This window comes from Rhinatrema bivittatum, chromosome 8, assembly GCF_901001135.1.
Source record: "Rhinatrema bivittatum chromosome 8, aRhiBiv1.1, whole genome shotgun sequence".
NCBI lineage: Eukaryota > Metazoa > Chordata > Amphibia > Gymnophiona > Rhinatrematidae > Rhinatrema > Rhinatrema bivittatum.
The window spans coordinates 152,322,441-152,339,156 of NC_042622.1; the positions used below are offsets into that span (position 1 = coordinate 152,322,441).

Consider the following 16,716-nt stretch of genomic DNA (forward strand, 5'->3'; position numbering starts at 1 on the left):
ACGCAATAACCGCCTCCAAGTTGTCCGCTTGCGCCGCCTCCTCTCCCGAGAGGCTCGCATTGGCCTGAAGAACCTGAGCCCAGCGCAAGCCGGCTCTCAGGGCAAAGTTACTACAAACGGCCGCCCGGACTCCCAGAGCCGAAACCTCAAAAAAACTTTCCTGAGTTGAGCCTCCAGCTTTCTGTCCTGGATATCTTTGAGGGCCGTGGCCCCCGTTACCGGAATAGTCGACCGTTTAGTGACCGCCGAAACCGCTGCGTCCACTCAAGGAAGACGCAGGAGATCCAGTTTATCCATAGCTTCACTAACCTTCAGGCCCAACTCCGGGGTGTCCCATTCTCGAAAGAGAATATCAGAGGCTGAAAAAATGGAAAGGAAAGCCACCGTAAGGCCCAACAGAACCGGGTCCATCTTGACATCCTGTCTAGACTCCATGGGTGGAGCATCCACCTCCACTTCCCGAAGAATAGCTGGGATAAGCGGAACAAGCGCACCACCATGGGGTCGTGACTCTTCCGCGTGCGCACCGTCGCCCCGCTGGGCCCCTAAATCAGGATCTACTTCCTCTGAGGAAGCCGCCTCGGAGTCGGTATCCTGGGGGCCCCACGGTCCGAGCGCCGCTCCCTAAGCGGGTCCACGGGTCTCCGGGGACCCTCCCCCGCTCGCTTCTTCTGGGGATCAGACCGACTGTCTGAACCCCCTTTGACCGCCGACCTTTTCCGCTTTGAGCGCTTATTGCGAAGTCCAACGAAAACGAGGCCTCAGAATCCGAGGAGGCCTCATCCTGACTCCGACCCGCCGAAGAAGCAGCCCGCCCGCGGGGGATCCCCCCCGGGGTCCCGTCGCTGAGGAGATAACGCCGGCGGCATACCGCCATTTTCCACCGCCCGCCGCGTGGCCTCCCTCACCGATTCCAAAATGGCCGCCATTCCCGCGCTAAGCGGGAACAGCTCGGCCCTGCCTTCTCCTTCAGGGGCAGCGCGCGGTGGCGATCGCGGTCGAGCGCGAACCCCCCGACCGCCCTCGGACGGTCCTTCACCGCCCGATAAACAAGAGGAGCAAAACCCGTCGTGCGACCCCCGCGCGCGCATGGAGCCGCACGCGCAGCACGTAACCCCCCCTCCCCCCGGGCCTACGCCACACCGGGCCGGACCACCGAAGCCGAGAAAGAAGACAGCAAGAAAAAATCAAATCAGCCCTATGCTTTCCCGCACGGAACGCTCCCCACGCGAAAACCAAAGCAGACGGCACAACAGCGAAAACAGCAAGAAATAAAACAAAGTCTTTTTTTTTTTTTTTCTTCTTTTCTTCTTTCTACCTGTCGCTGATCTTGGTCCTGAACTGTCTGGTCCAGCGGGGGTGAGTGAACCGGGCTCCCCGGTGTCACCCCCGACGCTGCTACCAGAGACAGGCCGGGTCCTCAACCCTCAGCAGCGGCCTCGACCAGGGGGGGGGATGGTCCCCTCAGGACCTTACAACCCCCCTGGGAGGCTCTCAGGACGAGCGAAGCTTTCCCACTTTTCTTTGGAATTTTCCTTTTTTTTTTTTTTTTTAATCAATCCAAACAAATCAAACCAAAACAAACCAAATCCAACAACCCTGACTAGCTAATCCACTACCCAGGGATCATCAGAGCCTGTGGGTGAACCTGCCCCATCTGCTGGAGACAGAGAAAGACTGACGAGCTGTGGGTGGCGCCTTACTATATGTGAGGGTGCCCAACAAGTCTTGCTCTGTCTCCATCTGCTGGTGCGGAGTCACAACCCAGGTGTCTGGACTGATCCTGGTACGTACAGGGAAACAAAGGATGCTCCCAAAGCACGTCCTGCTTCCTAGCCAAAAATAATTTGAGCCTTACCTGAGTGACTTTGGACACATCAGGAAATATTGCAACACTATGACTTAAAAACATATTGAGGTATATATTCAGCTGCTGCATGGCTGTGCTAGTTAGTCAGTTATACATATCCAGCTAACTAGTGGTATAAATTCAGCAGTATAGACATGCCACTGAATATAAAACGATAACTTAAAGTTAGCTAGTTATGTATAACCAGCTAACGTTAGGACAGACCTCTGCCCAACCAGAGAAAAGCCTTAATAGGATCCCATTCAGGAACCTCTTCTGGATTGTCTTATCAAATTTTTAGGACACCAACTACCTGTTCAACAAGGGATTCAAACTCATCCCTATGGAAAAGGTGGATAACCGAATCATGCTCTCTCACAGAGGGCATTTCTGAGGTTAGAAAAGCATGTCCTAACTTGGTGTCAAAGTGGATTCCCAAGAACTGCAGAGATTGAGGAGACAGATTCCTCTTCGCAAAACTGACAACCCAGTTCAAGTTTTCTAAAGCTTGAACTACTCTGTGGACGCCTGAACTCTCTCTTGAACTAGAGGTTTATTATACCATAAGCTTTTCATGAACTTGGAGATGGACTTACACTTGATTTGAGCATGGAAAGCCACTATAGTTCCAAGATAAATTCTTACTGATGAAGTGCTAAGTACTGAGGAGGAAAGCGAGAGTAAATTAAGTCTGTAAATTTTTGGGTTAACATGCAAACGGATTCAAGGAAATTTGTTGACACCATTTGGAGAACTGTTTCTATTTAAATCCATAGGTTCTCCTAGTTGATGGCTTCCTGGCAGACACTATTCTGTCTTCCATCTCCTTGGGTAAAGACAATTCAGCAATTATTGATCATTCAATATCCAAGCTATCGAACTTATGGAGGGGAAGGTTTGGATGAAATAGTTTTCCCTCGTCTTGAATGGATCCAACCTGAGAGAGATCAGAGGACTCTTGGATAGCTGTACCAGACAAGAACCAAACTTGTCTGGGTCACGCTGGAGCTATGAGGATTAGATGGATCCAATCTGAGCATTTTTTGCTCCATTTTGGCTATTACTGGAATTGATTAGAATACAGATGTAATGTGCATTTTCCCATTAAACAGAAAAGTGTCTGAGCTGAGCTTGCTAGGAACTGAGCAAATCTTTTTTTTTTTTTTTTTTTTTTTTTTTTTTTTTTCGGAAAAACAATTTTTATTGAGTGAATGAAACAATGGAGATTTCAACAAACAATGGTGTCTCCAATTACAAATTAACATGTCTTATATAAGTGAAACATCTGTGCACCATGAGCTTATCTGAGCCACTCAAGTTTAACCTTTTTATCCCCCCCCCCCCCAATCCTCAACACCTCCCCCCCTTTTACATGAGAACTTCGGAATACGTCACTGCCTATAGAGTTACCTGTGGAGCAGCCACGAGTACACTGTTCCTTATACACTCTGCAGCCCCCCAGGCTCAGTCACAGATACGTACTATATAATACATCGCAACCCAAAACCTTCCCCTCCCCCCTTTCCCCGGTCCATTCAATGTTTCCCCAGTCTCTGTGTCTCTGATGCTATTAAATTGGAAAGTCCACACTGCAAAACCAAGCCTTTAATCAAGAGTACGGATGCTTAGCCAACTTAGTCATTAAGTATCAAACTTCTAGTGCGATGAGGAAGGGCCTGTAAATAGGCGTTCCAGGTTCGCAGGAATGAGCGACGATGCTGTGGCGAGGATCTAGAGGTGAGGTTATCCATCTGCATCATACGATGGAAGTGTATGCGCCAAGTCCAATATGAAGGGGCAGCTTGGTCTTTCCAGGAAAGCAAGATAGCAAATGTTGCTTACCTGATGTAACAGGTGTTCTCACAGGACAGCAGGATGTTAGTCCTCACAAATGGGTGACATCGAGGATGGAGCCCACCACGGAAAACTTCTGTCAAAGTTTAAACAGAACTTTGACTGGCCCCCACTGGGCATGCCCAGCAAGGCACTGACCCTGCAGCCAGCAGGGGTCTCCCTTCAGTCTGATTTTCAAAGCTACAGGCAGTGCCTAGAAAGTAAAAATAAAACGAACCCAACACCGCGGGGAGGCGGGCGGGTTTCGTGAGGACTAACATCCTGCTGTCCTGTGAGAACACCTGTTACATCAGGTAAGCAACATTTGCTTTCTCACAGGACAAGCAGGATGGTTGTCCTCACAAATGGGTGAGTACCGAGCTGAGGATGTCCCGACTTGCACCAAATGTACCCAACGGTGTGCAACAGGCACAATAAGTGAGGAGAAATTTGGGAAAGGGCATCCGCACCCAACCGGGTAGGTGGAAGGGTGTTGGTACATCAGGTTGGAAAAAGGTTACGCAAGACAGACTGGCCGAAGATGGAGTCCTGTCTTCCAGCCTTGTCCAAACAATAATGGGCTGCAAAGGTATGGAGAGAACTCCAGGTTGCAGCTTTGCAGATGTCAGGAAGCGGCACCGATCGAAGGTGTGCCACTGACGTCACCATGGCCCTCACAGAGTGTGCTTTAACACGGTCTTGAAAAGGAATGCCAGCTTGCTCATAGCAAAAAGAAATGCAGTCCGCCAACCAGGAAGAAAGAGCCTGCTTACCCACAGGTTGTCCCAACTTATTAGGATGGAAAGAGACGAATAATTGAGTGCTCTTCCTATGGGAAACTGTACGGTCTAGGTAAAAAGCTAGAGCTCGTTTACAGTCTAGGGTATGCAGGGTCTGCTCTCCAGAGTTGGAGTGGGGCCTGGGAAAAAAGATAGGTAGTATGATGGATTGATTGATATGAAACTCAGAAACTACCTTAGGTAAAAATTTAGGGTGAGTGCGGAGTACCGCGCGGTCCTGCAGGAGCTTAGTGTAAGGCGGATAGGTAACTAGGGCCTGTAATTCACTAACCCTGCGAGCTGAAGTAATAGCCAAAAGGAATAACACTTTCCAAGTGAGATATTTAAAGTCACAGGAGTGCAGAGGTTCGAAAGGAGGTTTCATAAGACGACCAAGAACCAGGTTAAGGTCCCAGGATGGGGCCGGAGGACGCAAGGGCGGCTTTAGATGGAGCAAGCCCTTAAGAAAGCGTGTTACTAGGGGTTGTACTGAAATAGGATTACCCCCAATACCCTTATGGAAGGCGGCTACCGCACTGACAGGCATTCTGATAGAAGAGGTTTTAAGACCTGATTCAGAGAGATGCCATAAATAGTCCAAGAATTTGGAGATTGGACAGGAAAGGGGATCAAGGGACTGAGAAGTGCACCATGATGTGTACCTTTTCCATTTGTATGAGAGACTTTCTTGTGGAAGGCTTTCGTGAAGCTATCAGGACCCGAGAAACGGAATCTGAAAGGTTGAAAGGCTGAAGGACTAACCTTTCAACATCCATGCCGTCAGGGACAAGACTTGGAGGTTGGGATGGAGGAGGCATCCGTCGTTTTGAGTGAGCAGATGCGGGTCCTTTCCCAGAGGAATGTGCCTGCGGATGGAGAGATCCTGGAGTATTGGAAACCATACTTGGCGTGGCCAGTAAGGTGCTATCAGGATCATGGTTCCTCCGTCCTGGCGTAGCTTCACGAGAGTCTTTGACACAAGAGGGAGTGGAGGGAATGCATAGAGCAGACCGGTTGTCCACTTGAGGGAGAATGCATCCCTCGGCCGAGAGTGCTGGCTCCGAATGAGAGAGCAGTAATCGTCCACTTTGTGGTTCTGAGGGGACGCAAAGAGGTCTATGCGGGGAGAACCCCACTTGTGAAACAGAGAGGTCGCTACCAGAGGATCGAGTGACCACTCGTGTGGTTGGAAGACACGGCTCAGCTGGTCTGCCAATACATTGTCTACTCCCGGCAGGTAAGTGGCCCTGAGGTACATGGAGTGGGAGAGGGCGTCCGCCCAGATCTGCGCAGCTTCCTGACACAGAAGGAAGGAGCCTGTGCCTCCCTGCTTGTTTATGTACCACATGGCCACTTGGTTGTCCGTCTGGATTAAGATTATCTGATGAAAGAGATGATCTTTGAAAGTGCGGAGCGCATAGCGGATTGCTCGAAGTTCCAGGAAATTGATCTGGTGTTCGGCTTCCTCTTTGGACCATAACCCTTGGGTTTGAAAGTCGTCCACATGGGCTCCCCAACCGATGTGAGAAGCGTCGGTGGTTAGGATTACTTGCGGATCGGGTGGAAGAAAGGGTAAGCCCTGAAGGAGGTTGACCTGAGTCGTCCACCAGGTTAAGGATAGGCGCAGCGCTTGTGTGACTGTGACTATGGAGGACAGAGGCTGAAAAGCTTGAATCCATTGGTGTCGTAGAGTCCATTGTGTTACTCTCATGGCTAGTCGGGTCATGGGAGTGACTTGAACAGAGGATGCCATGTGCCCTAGGAGAATGAGGAACTGGCGAGCCGTGGCAGTGTTCTGAGACTGGAGCTGGCGAGCCAGGGACATTAGGGTGTGGACCCTCTGAAGAGGAAGGTAAGCCTTTGCCTGTAAGGTGTCCAAGTCTGCCCCAATGAAGGATAAGGTTTGAGACGGGACTAAGCAAGATTTCTCGTAATTGATGAGAAACCCTAAGGAAAGGAGTGTTTGAATTGTCAATTTTAGGGAGGATTGAGCTATCTGTTGGGTGGAGGCCCTGATTAGCCAATCGTCCAGGTAGGGGTAGACGTGGACACCTTCCTTCCTTAAGAATGCTGCTACCACTACGAGACATTTGGTAAAGACTCGTGGGGCAGAAGCTAGACCGAAAGGGAGGACACGGTATTGATAATGGTCGTGGCCTACTAGAAACCGCAGATATTTGCGATGGGATTGTGTGATCGCAATGTGGGTATAAGCGTCCTTGAGGTCGAGAGAGCACAGCCAATCCCCTCTTTGTAGCAGAGGGAGCAGCGCGCCTAGGGTTACCATTTTGAACTTCTCTTTTTGAAGGTATTTGTTGAGGGCTCGAAGGTCCAAAATGGGACGTAGTCCCCCTGATTTCTTTGGTATTAGGAAGTATCTGGAATAGAATCCCTTGCCTCGTTGAGAGGGAGGAACGGGTTCTATAGCATTTGATTGCAGAAGAAGGGATACTTCCTGTTGTAATTGAGCCAAATGGGTGGATAGACTCCACGCTTGAAGAGGCGGGGAGTCTGCCGGAAGAGTTATGAAGTTGAGGTGGTAACCCTGTGCGATAATTGTTAGCACCCACTGATCTGAGGTGATCTGCAACCAAGGTTGTAGAAAATGGTACAGTCGACCTCCTACAGGGATGTCCGGAAGAGGGGTTTGGCATGTGTTCCCTACAGGGGAGTCAAAGGCCAGCCGCAGGCCCAGGAGGAGGGGCTACAGTAGGCCTCTGTTTCCTAGGCTGACGCGGCTGAGGCCTAGTAGAGGATCAAGCTGGACGAGGCCTGGCCGATGGAGGGTAATAACGGCGTGGTCGAAAGAATGACTTCTTAGAGTCTTTCTTTTGCGGTTGCTTGGAGGTCAGCTCAGGTGGGACAGATGAGAGTTGTTTCAACGTCTCATGGTGGTCTTTTAACTCCGCCACAATCTGCTGAATTTGCTCTCCAAACAAATTATCACCTAAGCAGGGTAAATCAGCAAGACGATCCTGAACCTCTGGGCGAAGGTTGGATGATTTTAACCAAGCCCAACGTCTGGCTGAGATGGCTGTGGCTGAAACTTGTGGAAGCATCGAATATGTCGTAGGCAGTCCTAATCTCGTGCTTCCCTGCCTCAAATCCCTTGTGAAGAAGGGCTTGAAGCTGCGGTTGGTATTGGTCTGGCAACGTGTCAGCATAGTCTTGCATCTGCTTAAGGATGGCTCTGTTGTACTGAGTCATGTAAAGTTGATATGAAGCTATGCGTGAAATCAACATAGCTCCATGATAGACTTTCCGTCCAACACTATCTAGGAACTTGTTGTCCCTGGTAGGTGGGGTAGAAGAGTGTGGCTTAAGACGCTTGGCCTTCTTCTGCGCGGACTCAACCACAACAGAGCGATGATCCAGTTGAGGTTTTTGGAAACCTGGTGCTGACTGGCAAGGTAGGTGGAGTCAGCTTTTTTGTTAACTGGGGACACTGATGAAGGAGATTCCCAGTTTTTCTTGAGCAGATCCAAAAACACCTGGTGTATAGGGATGGAAGCGATGATTTTTGGAGCATCCAGAAATTGAAGGAGTTCCATCATCTGGTGTCTGTCATCAGCTTCAGATTGTAGTTGAAAAGGTACAACTTCTGACATCTCTTTCACAAAATTAATGAAAGATAGATCCTCAGGAGGAGATCTTTTTCTACTCTCTGTAGGAGATGGTGGCGAAGGCAAATCTGTGTCAGAAGATGTATCATCATCATCACCCCAGGTATCGTAGGGATCAAGTGGGGCTTGTAGCCCTGATGGACCTGGCTGAGGCTCTGAAGGCATCGATGGAAACAGAGGTGGAATCGGTGCCGTAGGTGGAACCAGAAATGGCATCGATGGCTTCGGTGCTGCCGATGGAATCGGTGCCTGGCGTGGAATGGATGGAACCGAAGGATATATCGGTGGAGATATACCAGAAGGCACCGATGGAACCACCCCGGAAGGGGGAATCCGGAACGGTGTTTCTCCTGCCGATGAAAATCCAGTCGGAGACGGTGGTGTTGTCGATGGTACTGGAATCACCGATGGAAGGGCCGTCATGAGCGCCTCCATGCGGCTCAGTAGCGGTGCTAGCGCTTGTATCAACGGCTCGGTGGTCGGTTCCCTCCTCGGTGGCGAAGCCGGTGCCGGTGTCGGGGGCGGCACTGGAACCGGTGCCGGAGACGGTGCCGATGGAGGTTGCAATTTCTTCATCGCTTTCTCGATGGCCTCCTGGACCAGCCGGTCCAGTTCTGCCCGGAGACCAGGGGTAACCATACCCGGCTCGACGGGAGAGGGAGGCTGAGGCAGGGCCGGAAGGACCACCGTAACCGGTGGGATCACGGCCCCCGCACCCCGGGAGGGTGAGGGTTTCCTCGATGCCGGCGAACGAGACGTGGAGGGTGTCCGGTCTGTTCGCGGCTTCTTTGTCGGTGGCTCGGCTTGAGCAGAGGTCGATGGCTGTGGATCCTCGACAGGCCGAGACTTGTGCCGTCGATGGCGGTGCTTTTCCTTCCGATCCCCTCGCCCATCCGGGGAAGGGACGGGAGTCGACGGCCGAGAAGCGATCGATGGCGGACGGTCACCGGAGGGTTGACGATGATGGTACAACTTCGACGGTGCCGGTTCCGATGACGTCGATGCTATCGATGGCGTTGGGGTGGGTGCATGGAAGAGGAGCCCCATCTTCTCCATCCTGGCTTTGCGACCCTTGGGTGTCATTAAGGCACATTTGGTGCAAGTCAGGACATCATGCTTACTACCCAAACACATTACACAAACCCTGTGGGGGTCTGTGATGGACATAGTCCGGGTACAATCTGGACAACGGCGGAACCCCGTTGCCATGGCCTGAAGCCAAAATTTAGGCTGGGGATCGGTAAGTGCCAACAGGCCTCAAGGGCCAAAATCGACGGTAGTCGATGGAAAAAGGCAAAAAACTTACCGGGTTCCGTAAGATGACTAAAAATTTGTCGAAGGGAGACCCCTGAGGGGCAAATTTTCTTAGGAAATTAACTTCCAAATTCCTGTCAGGAACGTGGTTAGAGAGCTCCTTTCACCGCGTGGCAACTGCTGCGCGGAAAAAAGAAGACTGAAGGGAGACCCCTGCTGGCTGCAGGGTCAGTGCCTTGCTGGGCATGCCCAGTAGGGGCCAGTCAAAGTTCTGTTTAAACTTTGACAGAAGTTTTCCGTGGTGGGCTCCATCCTCGATGTCACCCATTTGTGAGGACAACCATCCTGCTTGTCCTGTGAGAAAACTTTCTTCCCCACCAGCCTGGCTTTAACAAGATAACGCGGTCCCACCTCTCTAAGCAGGGATTGGGGAATGCAATCAAATAATATTAATTGCGGAGACACTGGGATATTCACCTTTAAGATATTCTTCAAAAACTTCAATTTTACCCCAATACATTTGTATCAAGGGACAAGCCCAAAAAACATGAGACAGTGATCCCACGGCCAAATGACACTAAGCAAGTGGCGTCTGACAGCCGTTTGGCGTAATATGCAATCTGAGGAGATATATAGGCTCTCCGCAAAAATTAGAATTGCATTTCCCGGTAATACATGATGCCTGTATTCTGATACACATTTCTCATACTCGCAGAGAAGGCCGTAATAGGAACCTGAAACACTCCATCACGTTCCCATCTTTCCACTGACAGAGCAAACGTGAGTTCCGGTCTACCCTGATGCAGCCCCTTACAATATCGTGATAGGGAGGGAACTTTTGGATTATCAAAATGAAAGAAAGCGTCTAATGCCTGGAATAGAGAAAGCTTCCGAACATCGGGGCTCAACTTCTGAGTATAGTATCTAACCTGCAAATATCCAAAAACATGAGTCCTGGGTAGCCCATACAGGTCCTTCAAAGTGTCAAAAGGTAAGAGAACTCCCAGGTCGTCCAGCAAATGTCCCAAATATAGTATGCCCTGTTTCTCCCAAGTCTGGTACATGGCAGAGGAAGACCCAGGCAGAAATTCCGGATTTCCTCGTATGGGCAGCAGATAAGAACAAACCCTCGGCAGTCCCAATGACTTGCTATGTGCTAACCAAGCCCTCCGAATGGGAAGAACTAAAGGACTGCATGATAGTGAGGAGGGTAAAGCAGCACTCGACCCCATTAAAACAAATTTCAAATCCAATGGGGCCACCAGAATCTGCTCTGCCATGATATGCACATAAAAGGATTTCCCCAGGAGCCATTCACGAGCTATTCTCAGATTTGCTGCCACCTCATATCGTAGCAGGTCCGGAACCCCCATCCCTCCCTCTCCCCACTTCAATTTTAACCAGGAGAGTGGAATGCGGGCCTTCTTCCCCTGCCATATAAAGACACGCATCATACGATCCAACTTGGCAAGATCCTGACGTTTTAGTGAGATGGGAAAATTTTGCAACACATAAAGCCACTTTGGCAGAAGGGCATTCTTAAATAGATTAATGCGACCCCCAATAGAAAGAGGTAAACCCTGCCAGAGGCGCATGTTGTCCTGTGTGCTTTTGAGCAATTTGAGAATGTTGAGGCTATAGACTGCCGCTGAGTCTACAGATATGTGGATCCCCAAATACTTAATAGAAGTCCCCACCCATTTCAAAGGAAATGGCCCGTTCCATTGCTGCTGTACGGCCTTTGGAAAAGCCAACGCCTCCGACTTGTTCCAATTAATCCGCAAACCAGAGCAAGCACCATAATCACGAATAAGGTCCAGTAGGACAGTCAAGGAGCGACCTTGGTTCATCAAAAATACCATATCATCATCCGCAAAAGTGGCGTATTTAAATACCTCCCTCTGATCTTGATAATGAAATTGTATACCCCGAATAGCTGGGGTGTCCTGAACAGCCAATAACATAGGTTCCAATGTCAGTATAAATAATAACGGTGACAGGGGGCAACCCTGACGTGTGCCCCGTAGGACAGGGAAATGAGTGGAACACTGTCCATTAACCACAATGGCTGCCGTGGGGTTGCCATATAATAGTTGTATGGCCTGATAGAAGAAGTCCTTAAATCCCATTAGACCCAGAAGTTTGAACATAAAGGTCCACTCTACTCTATCAAACGCTGTTTCTGCATCTAAACTGGCGATGAGAAATGGTATTTTAGTTTGCATACATAACTCCATAGCAATTGTAAGTTTACGAATATTTGTTAAAGCATAGCGCTTTTTAACAAACCCTACCTGCCCAGGCTTAATCAGTTGAGGCAGGATCTCACTCAGCCGATCTGCTAAGATCTTGGCCAATAATTTCTGGTCCACATTTCATAAAGAAATGGGATGGTAAGACGCTGCCAATTATGGATCTCTCCCTGGTTTAGGAATGAGAGTCACATGGGCCACATTGCCATATAAAGGGACGGCCCCTTGAGACACCATAGTGTTAAATACCAATGGGAGTAGTTTAGTCAAGGGATCAGACATTTATAAACTCAGAACTATAGCCATCGGGGCCCGGAGCTTTCAGTTTGGGGATATTTTGAATAGCTAATTGCACCTCCTCCTCAGAACTAGGCTTGTTTAAGCACCTATTCTGACCAATCATAATGGAAGGAATATGTGCACCTTCACAAAACGTTTCCCACTTGTCGGGACTCCAGCCTTCGGATTGATACAGATTGGAAAAAAAGGAACGAAATTCTTCCAGAATGGCAGGGGTATCCTTGACAAGTCTACTAGGAGATCTCGCCACATATCATCTCTTAAAACCTCTAGTGGGCAAATAAGAACATAACATAAGAAAATGCCATACTGGGTCAGACCAAGGGTCCATCAAGCCCAGCATCCTGTTTCCAACAGTGGCCAATCCAGGCCATAAGAACCTGGCAAGTACCCAAAAACTAAGTCTATTCCATGTAACCATTGCTAATGGCAGTGGCTATTCTCTAAGTGAACTTAATAGCAGGTAATGGACTTCTCCTCCAAGAACTTATCCAATCCTTTTTTAAACACAGCTATATTAACTGCACTAACCACATCCTCCGCCAACAAATTCCAGAGTCTAATTGTGCGTTGAGTAAAAAAGAACTTTCTCCGATTAGTTTTAAATGTGCCCCATGCTAACTTCATGGAGTGCCCCCTAGTCTTTCTACTATCCGAAAGAGTAAATAACCGATTCACATCTACCCGTTCTAGACCTCTCATGATTTTAAACACCTCTATCATATCCCCCCTCAGTCGTCTCTTCTCCAAGCTGAAAAGTTCTAACCTCTTTAGTCTTTCCTCATAGGGGAGTTGTTCCATTCCCCTTATCATTTTGGTAGCCCTTCTCTGTACCTTCTCCATCGCAATTATATCTTTTTTGAGATGCGGCGACCAGAATTGTACACAGTATTCAAGGTGCGGTCTCACCATGGAGCGATACAGAGGCATTATGACATTTTCCGTTTTATTCACCATTCCTTTTCTAATAATTCCCAACATTCTGCTTGCTTTTTTGACTGCCGCAGCACACTGCACCGATTTCAATGTGTTATCCACTATGACACCTAGATCTCTTTCTTGGGTTGTAGCACCTAATATGGATTGTTTCCTGGCATGAGGTGGTGATGGATCAGACATAAATGCCTCAGATGAGGGATCTGATTCAGTGTCAGACCAAGTATCATAATCTGTAGGCTGGTGCTGAGGAGGTGTAGTCCTACTAGGGGGAGGTACGCCAGAGGGTCCTGGTAAAGGGTCATCAGGCGTAACGTCCTCTACCTGCTCTTCTTCTGGGTTAGATGGCAGGGAGGCCAGTAATTCATGGTATCCCTTGGTAAGGATACCATGCAGTACTGATTCTTCAGACCTTGGAAGCTCAGAGAATGTTGGTAGACGTTGAGTCATCGAGGGTTGCAACTTAGTCTATGACTTCGGTCTTGATACCATTGTTTTCTTAGCCGGTGGTATGGTGGGTGCCATAGTGTAGACGGATATCGGTTGTGGAACCGATGGAACCGATGTTGAGAGAAATGAAAACATCGATATTGGAGTCGAAACTGAAGTTTTGGATAGTTCCAAAGAACTTGTCATCGATGGAAGTTCTGATATGGAGAGAGGCACCGATACAGATGGTAATTGTACCGATGACATGGCCGAAGACTGCATCGGCATGGATTGCGGCATCGGCTCGATGACTGACATCAGAGTGACCGCCGGCATCGGCATGAGGGCCGGCATCGGCTATGTCGCTGGAACTTGTGCCTCCATCAACATCTGCATGATAAGAACGGCTAAGTCCTGAGTAGTCAATGGTAATTGTGATGTCAATGTGGGCGTTGACATCGATGGTGTAGACAATGGCACCGTAGACACGGAGGTTAGCAGAACATCGGGGGGTTTATGCCGCTTTGCAGTCGGTTATCCCGGGGGAGGAAGCGACGGGGACGCTGAGGATCTACGATGCCGATGTTTATGTTTAGGCCTCGATTCCGAGACTGACCTGGTCGATGCTGTCGACGGGGCTGGCGATGAAGTGCCTCCGGATCCTTCGAGGTGTCGTTTTCTAAGCAGGAGTTTCTTCGTGACTCCTGTTGGAGATGACTTTGTGGAAGTAAATGGTGAGGGAACGAGCTGGAGATGAGCCATCTTTTCCTGCCGAAGCTTTCGACCCTTCAGGGTCATCTCCTGGCATTGCTGGCATGATGAAACATCATGCTTTTGTCCTAAACAGATCACACATTCAAGGTGTGGATCTGTTACCGACATGGTTCAGTTACAGACCGGGCATTTTTTGAAGCCCGAAGCCATGTTTGTATTGACGGCTGCCAATGAAAAATTTTTGTGAGAAAAGTAGTAATGAAAAAGCGAAAATTCGCTATCAGTTTTGTCACCGTCCGGTGACAATTGTGAAGTGAGACCCAAAATGGGGAAAATATGAGAAAAATAGCTGACTTTTTTTAGTCAAAAAGGTGAGAAAAACTCACAGGGCTCCTGTCACCGCGATACTGAGAGCAGCGCAGAAAAACGAAGACTGGAGTGAGACCCCTGTGGCAGAGAATATCATGGCATGCTGGGCATGCTCAGTAGCCTCAGGCTGCCAGTCAAAAGTTTCTACCAACTTTGACAAAAGTTTTTCCCGCGATAGGGCTCAGTCAGTGACGTCACCCATGTGAGGACTAGCATCCTGCTTGTCCTAGGATAATATATATTTTTTATAAGATATTCATGGAAAAACAGAGCAAGATAGGTTCATGTCTAAGCTGGTGCTCAGACAAAAAAAAAAAAAAAAAAAAAAGATTGAGGGGGCTCATGAGCAACCCAAACAGGAATTCCCACACATGCTCAGTAGAGCAAAAATTCTACTAACAGAGGTGTTCATTGGGTGCCGCAGGATGACATCACCCACTTGTAATTGCTCGATGGATAACAAGCAGCTGAAATGGGCACCAAGCTGAGATTTACTATTGTTGCTTACAGTATGGGTGTAATATTTTACAACACTAATTTTTTATTGCACATGACAAAAAATGGTTTCTATTAGCATTTTATTATAAAGATTCTCTGTATGTTGAACAGTTCATAATAAAGCTTGTGCGGGGGGGGGGGGGGGGGGGGGGGAAGGGAATTTGGAAATAGTACCAAAGAGGAAGCACTAAAACCAAAAGGCAAAAAGAAGTTGATATTTTGGGTCATGAGGCAAGGCTTACTGCTACAGAAGTAGGAGGTCGGGTTGGCTGCACAGATGAAATCTTTACACTTAACCCCGTTAAACCCAACTTTACTTATACAGCATTTTAACTTTCACCTTTGGGAGTTTTCAACCAAGTCTAGAAGCAAGAAAAATTGCTAACAAGCCCTACTCCCTTTGAGGTGGTTGTGTATATCAATGTCATCTTCACTCTCCCTCTCTTATCAAGGTTTTAATCTCAGAGCATTGCTGTCCGCTCACCTTTGTTCTGGCACAAGAGAAGCGCGGCAGCCAGGCCCCGATTAACAATGGGTTCCTCATCCAGGATGGTGGTGGAGGAAGCAGAGAACTGTACAAGAAAAAATACAAAACCAGTGACAAAATTCACAGTTTAAAACAGCTCAACAATATTTTTTTAAAATGAGTATTTGTTTTGTAAAACATAAAGGAGGAAAAACTCCTTTTCACAGTGCACTGTGGCACCTCTTTGATGTATTGTGTCACTCACATCCTGCTGCTGCTTCTCTTCATCCAGGTTGACAGTACTCCAGCCTAAGTTTTCTTCTGGGTCAGAGTCCATGTCCTGCTCAGAGGTCCTGTCTTCCTCACGCTCAAAGTCCTGAGAGAGGTGATGAAGGGAGGAGGGAAAAAAAGAGAAAAACAAAAAATATGAAAGAGGGTTTAATTGATAAAGAGGTTTGAAGTCAGCATATTCATAGTACCTTTAAGGCACCCTTTTTTATATTTGAAAATTTTTACAGCAGAGTACTTTTTAGGAGACTGAGCTTGGGTGGAATACTGTCTCTGGGTGTATAGAGCTATATCCCTTGGACAGACGTTAAAGTATGGATGTTTGATAGCCTGATGCAATCCTCCACCCCAGTCTCTCTCCCCAGTCATAGACAAGAAGCATGGCACCCTTGAAAAAAGAAAAAAAAAAAAAAAGCCAGGCTAGCCAAAATGAGAAAATCAACACATTACTAAGAGGCAGTCAAGTCAACCACAGATATACACCACATGGACTCTAAAATATGAATCAATATTCAAAAACATATGTCCATAATCTACTCATCAAAAATAGTCAACAAGAAGGAAAAACTTCAGAAAAGGAAAGCAGAGTTGCTTACCTGTAACAGGTGTTCTCACAGGACAGCAGGATGTTAGTCCTCACATATGGGTGACATTATCAGGATGGAGCCCAATCACGGAACACTTTTGTCAAAGTTTCTAGAACTTTGACTGGCACCCACTGGGCATGCCCAGCATAGCACCAACCCTACATCCAGCAGGGTCCCCCTTCAGTCTCGTAATATAGCAAAAGTGCATGCAAAAAAATAAAATAAGAAGACGTAATCGAACCCAACTCCGTGGGGTGACAGGTGGGTTTCCTGAGGACTAACATCCTGCTGTCTTGTGAGAACACCTGTTACAGGTAAGCAACTCTGCTTTCTCACAGGACAAGCAGGATGGTAATCCTCACATATGGGAAGTACCGAGCTGAGGATGCCCGAGCGAAGCACCAAATGCACCCAAAGACGTGCAATAGGCACAACCACGGGGGTGGAATTTGGTTAGAAGGGCATCCTGACGGGTCAGTGGAAGGATATTTGACTTAGCAACTGAAAAAAAGTTGCGTAGAACAGACTGGCCGAAGATG

The 16,716-nt window shown here is 48.3% G+C and overlaps 1 protein-coding gene across 2 annotated transcripts in view; it reads right to left on the bottom strand.

Moving 5' to 3' along the window:
- Window positions 1-16,716, bottom strand: part of SART1 (spliceosome associated factor 1, recruiter of U4/U6.U5 tri-snRNP) — a 254,620-nt gene that overhangs the window by 24,848 nt on the left and 213,056 nt on the right. For both annotated transcript variants that reach the window (XM_029611685.1, XM_029611686.1), the window contains exons 15-16: window positions 15,568-15,678; window positions 15,321-15,408 (exon numbers count right to left, since the gene is read on the bottom strand). In XM_029611685.1, the coding sequence (XP_029467545.1) occupies window positions 15,321-15,408; window positions 15,568-15,678 (199 nt within the window). The remainder of the gene's footprint in view (window positions 1-15,320; window positions 15,409-15,567; window positions 15,679-16,716) is intronic.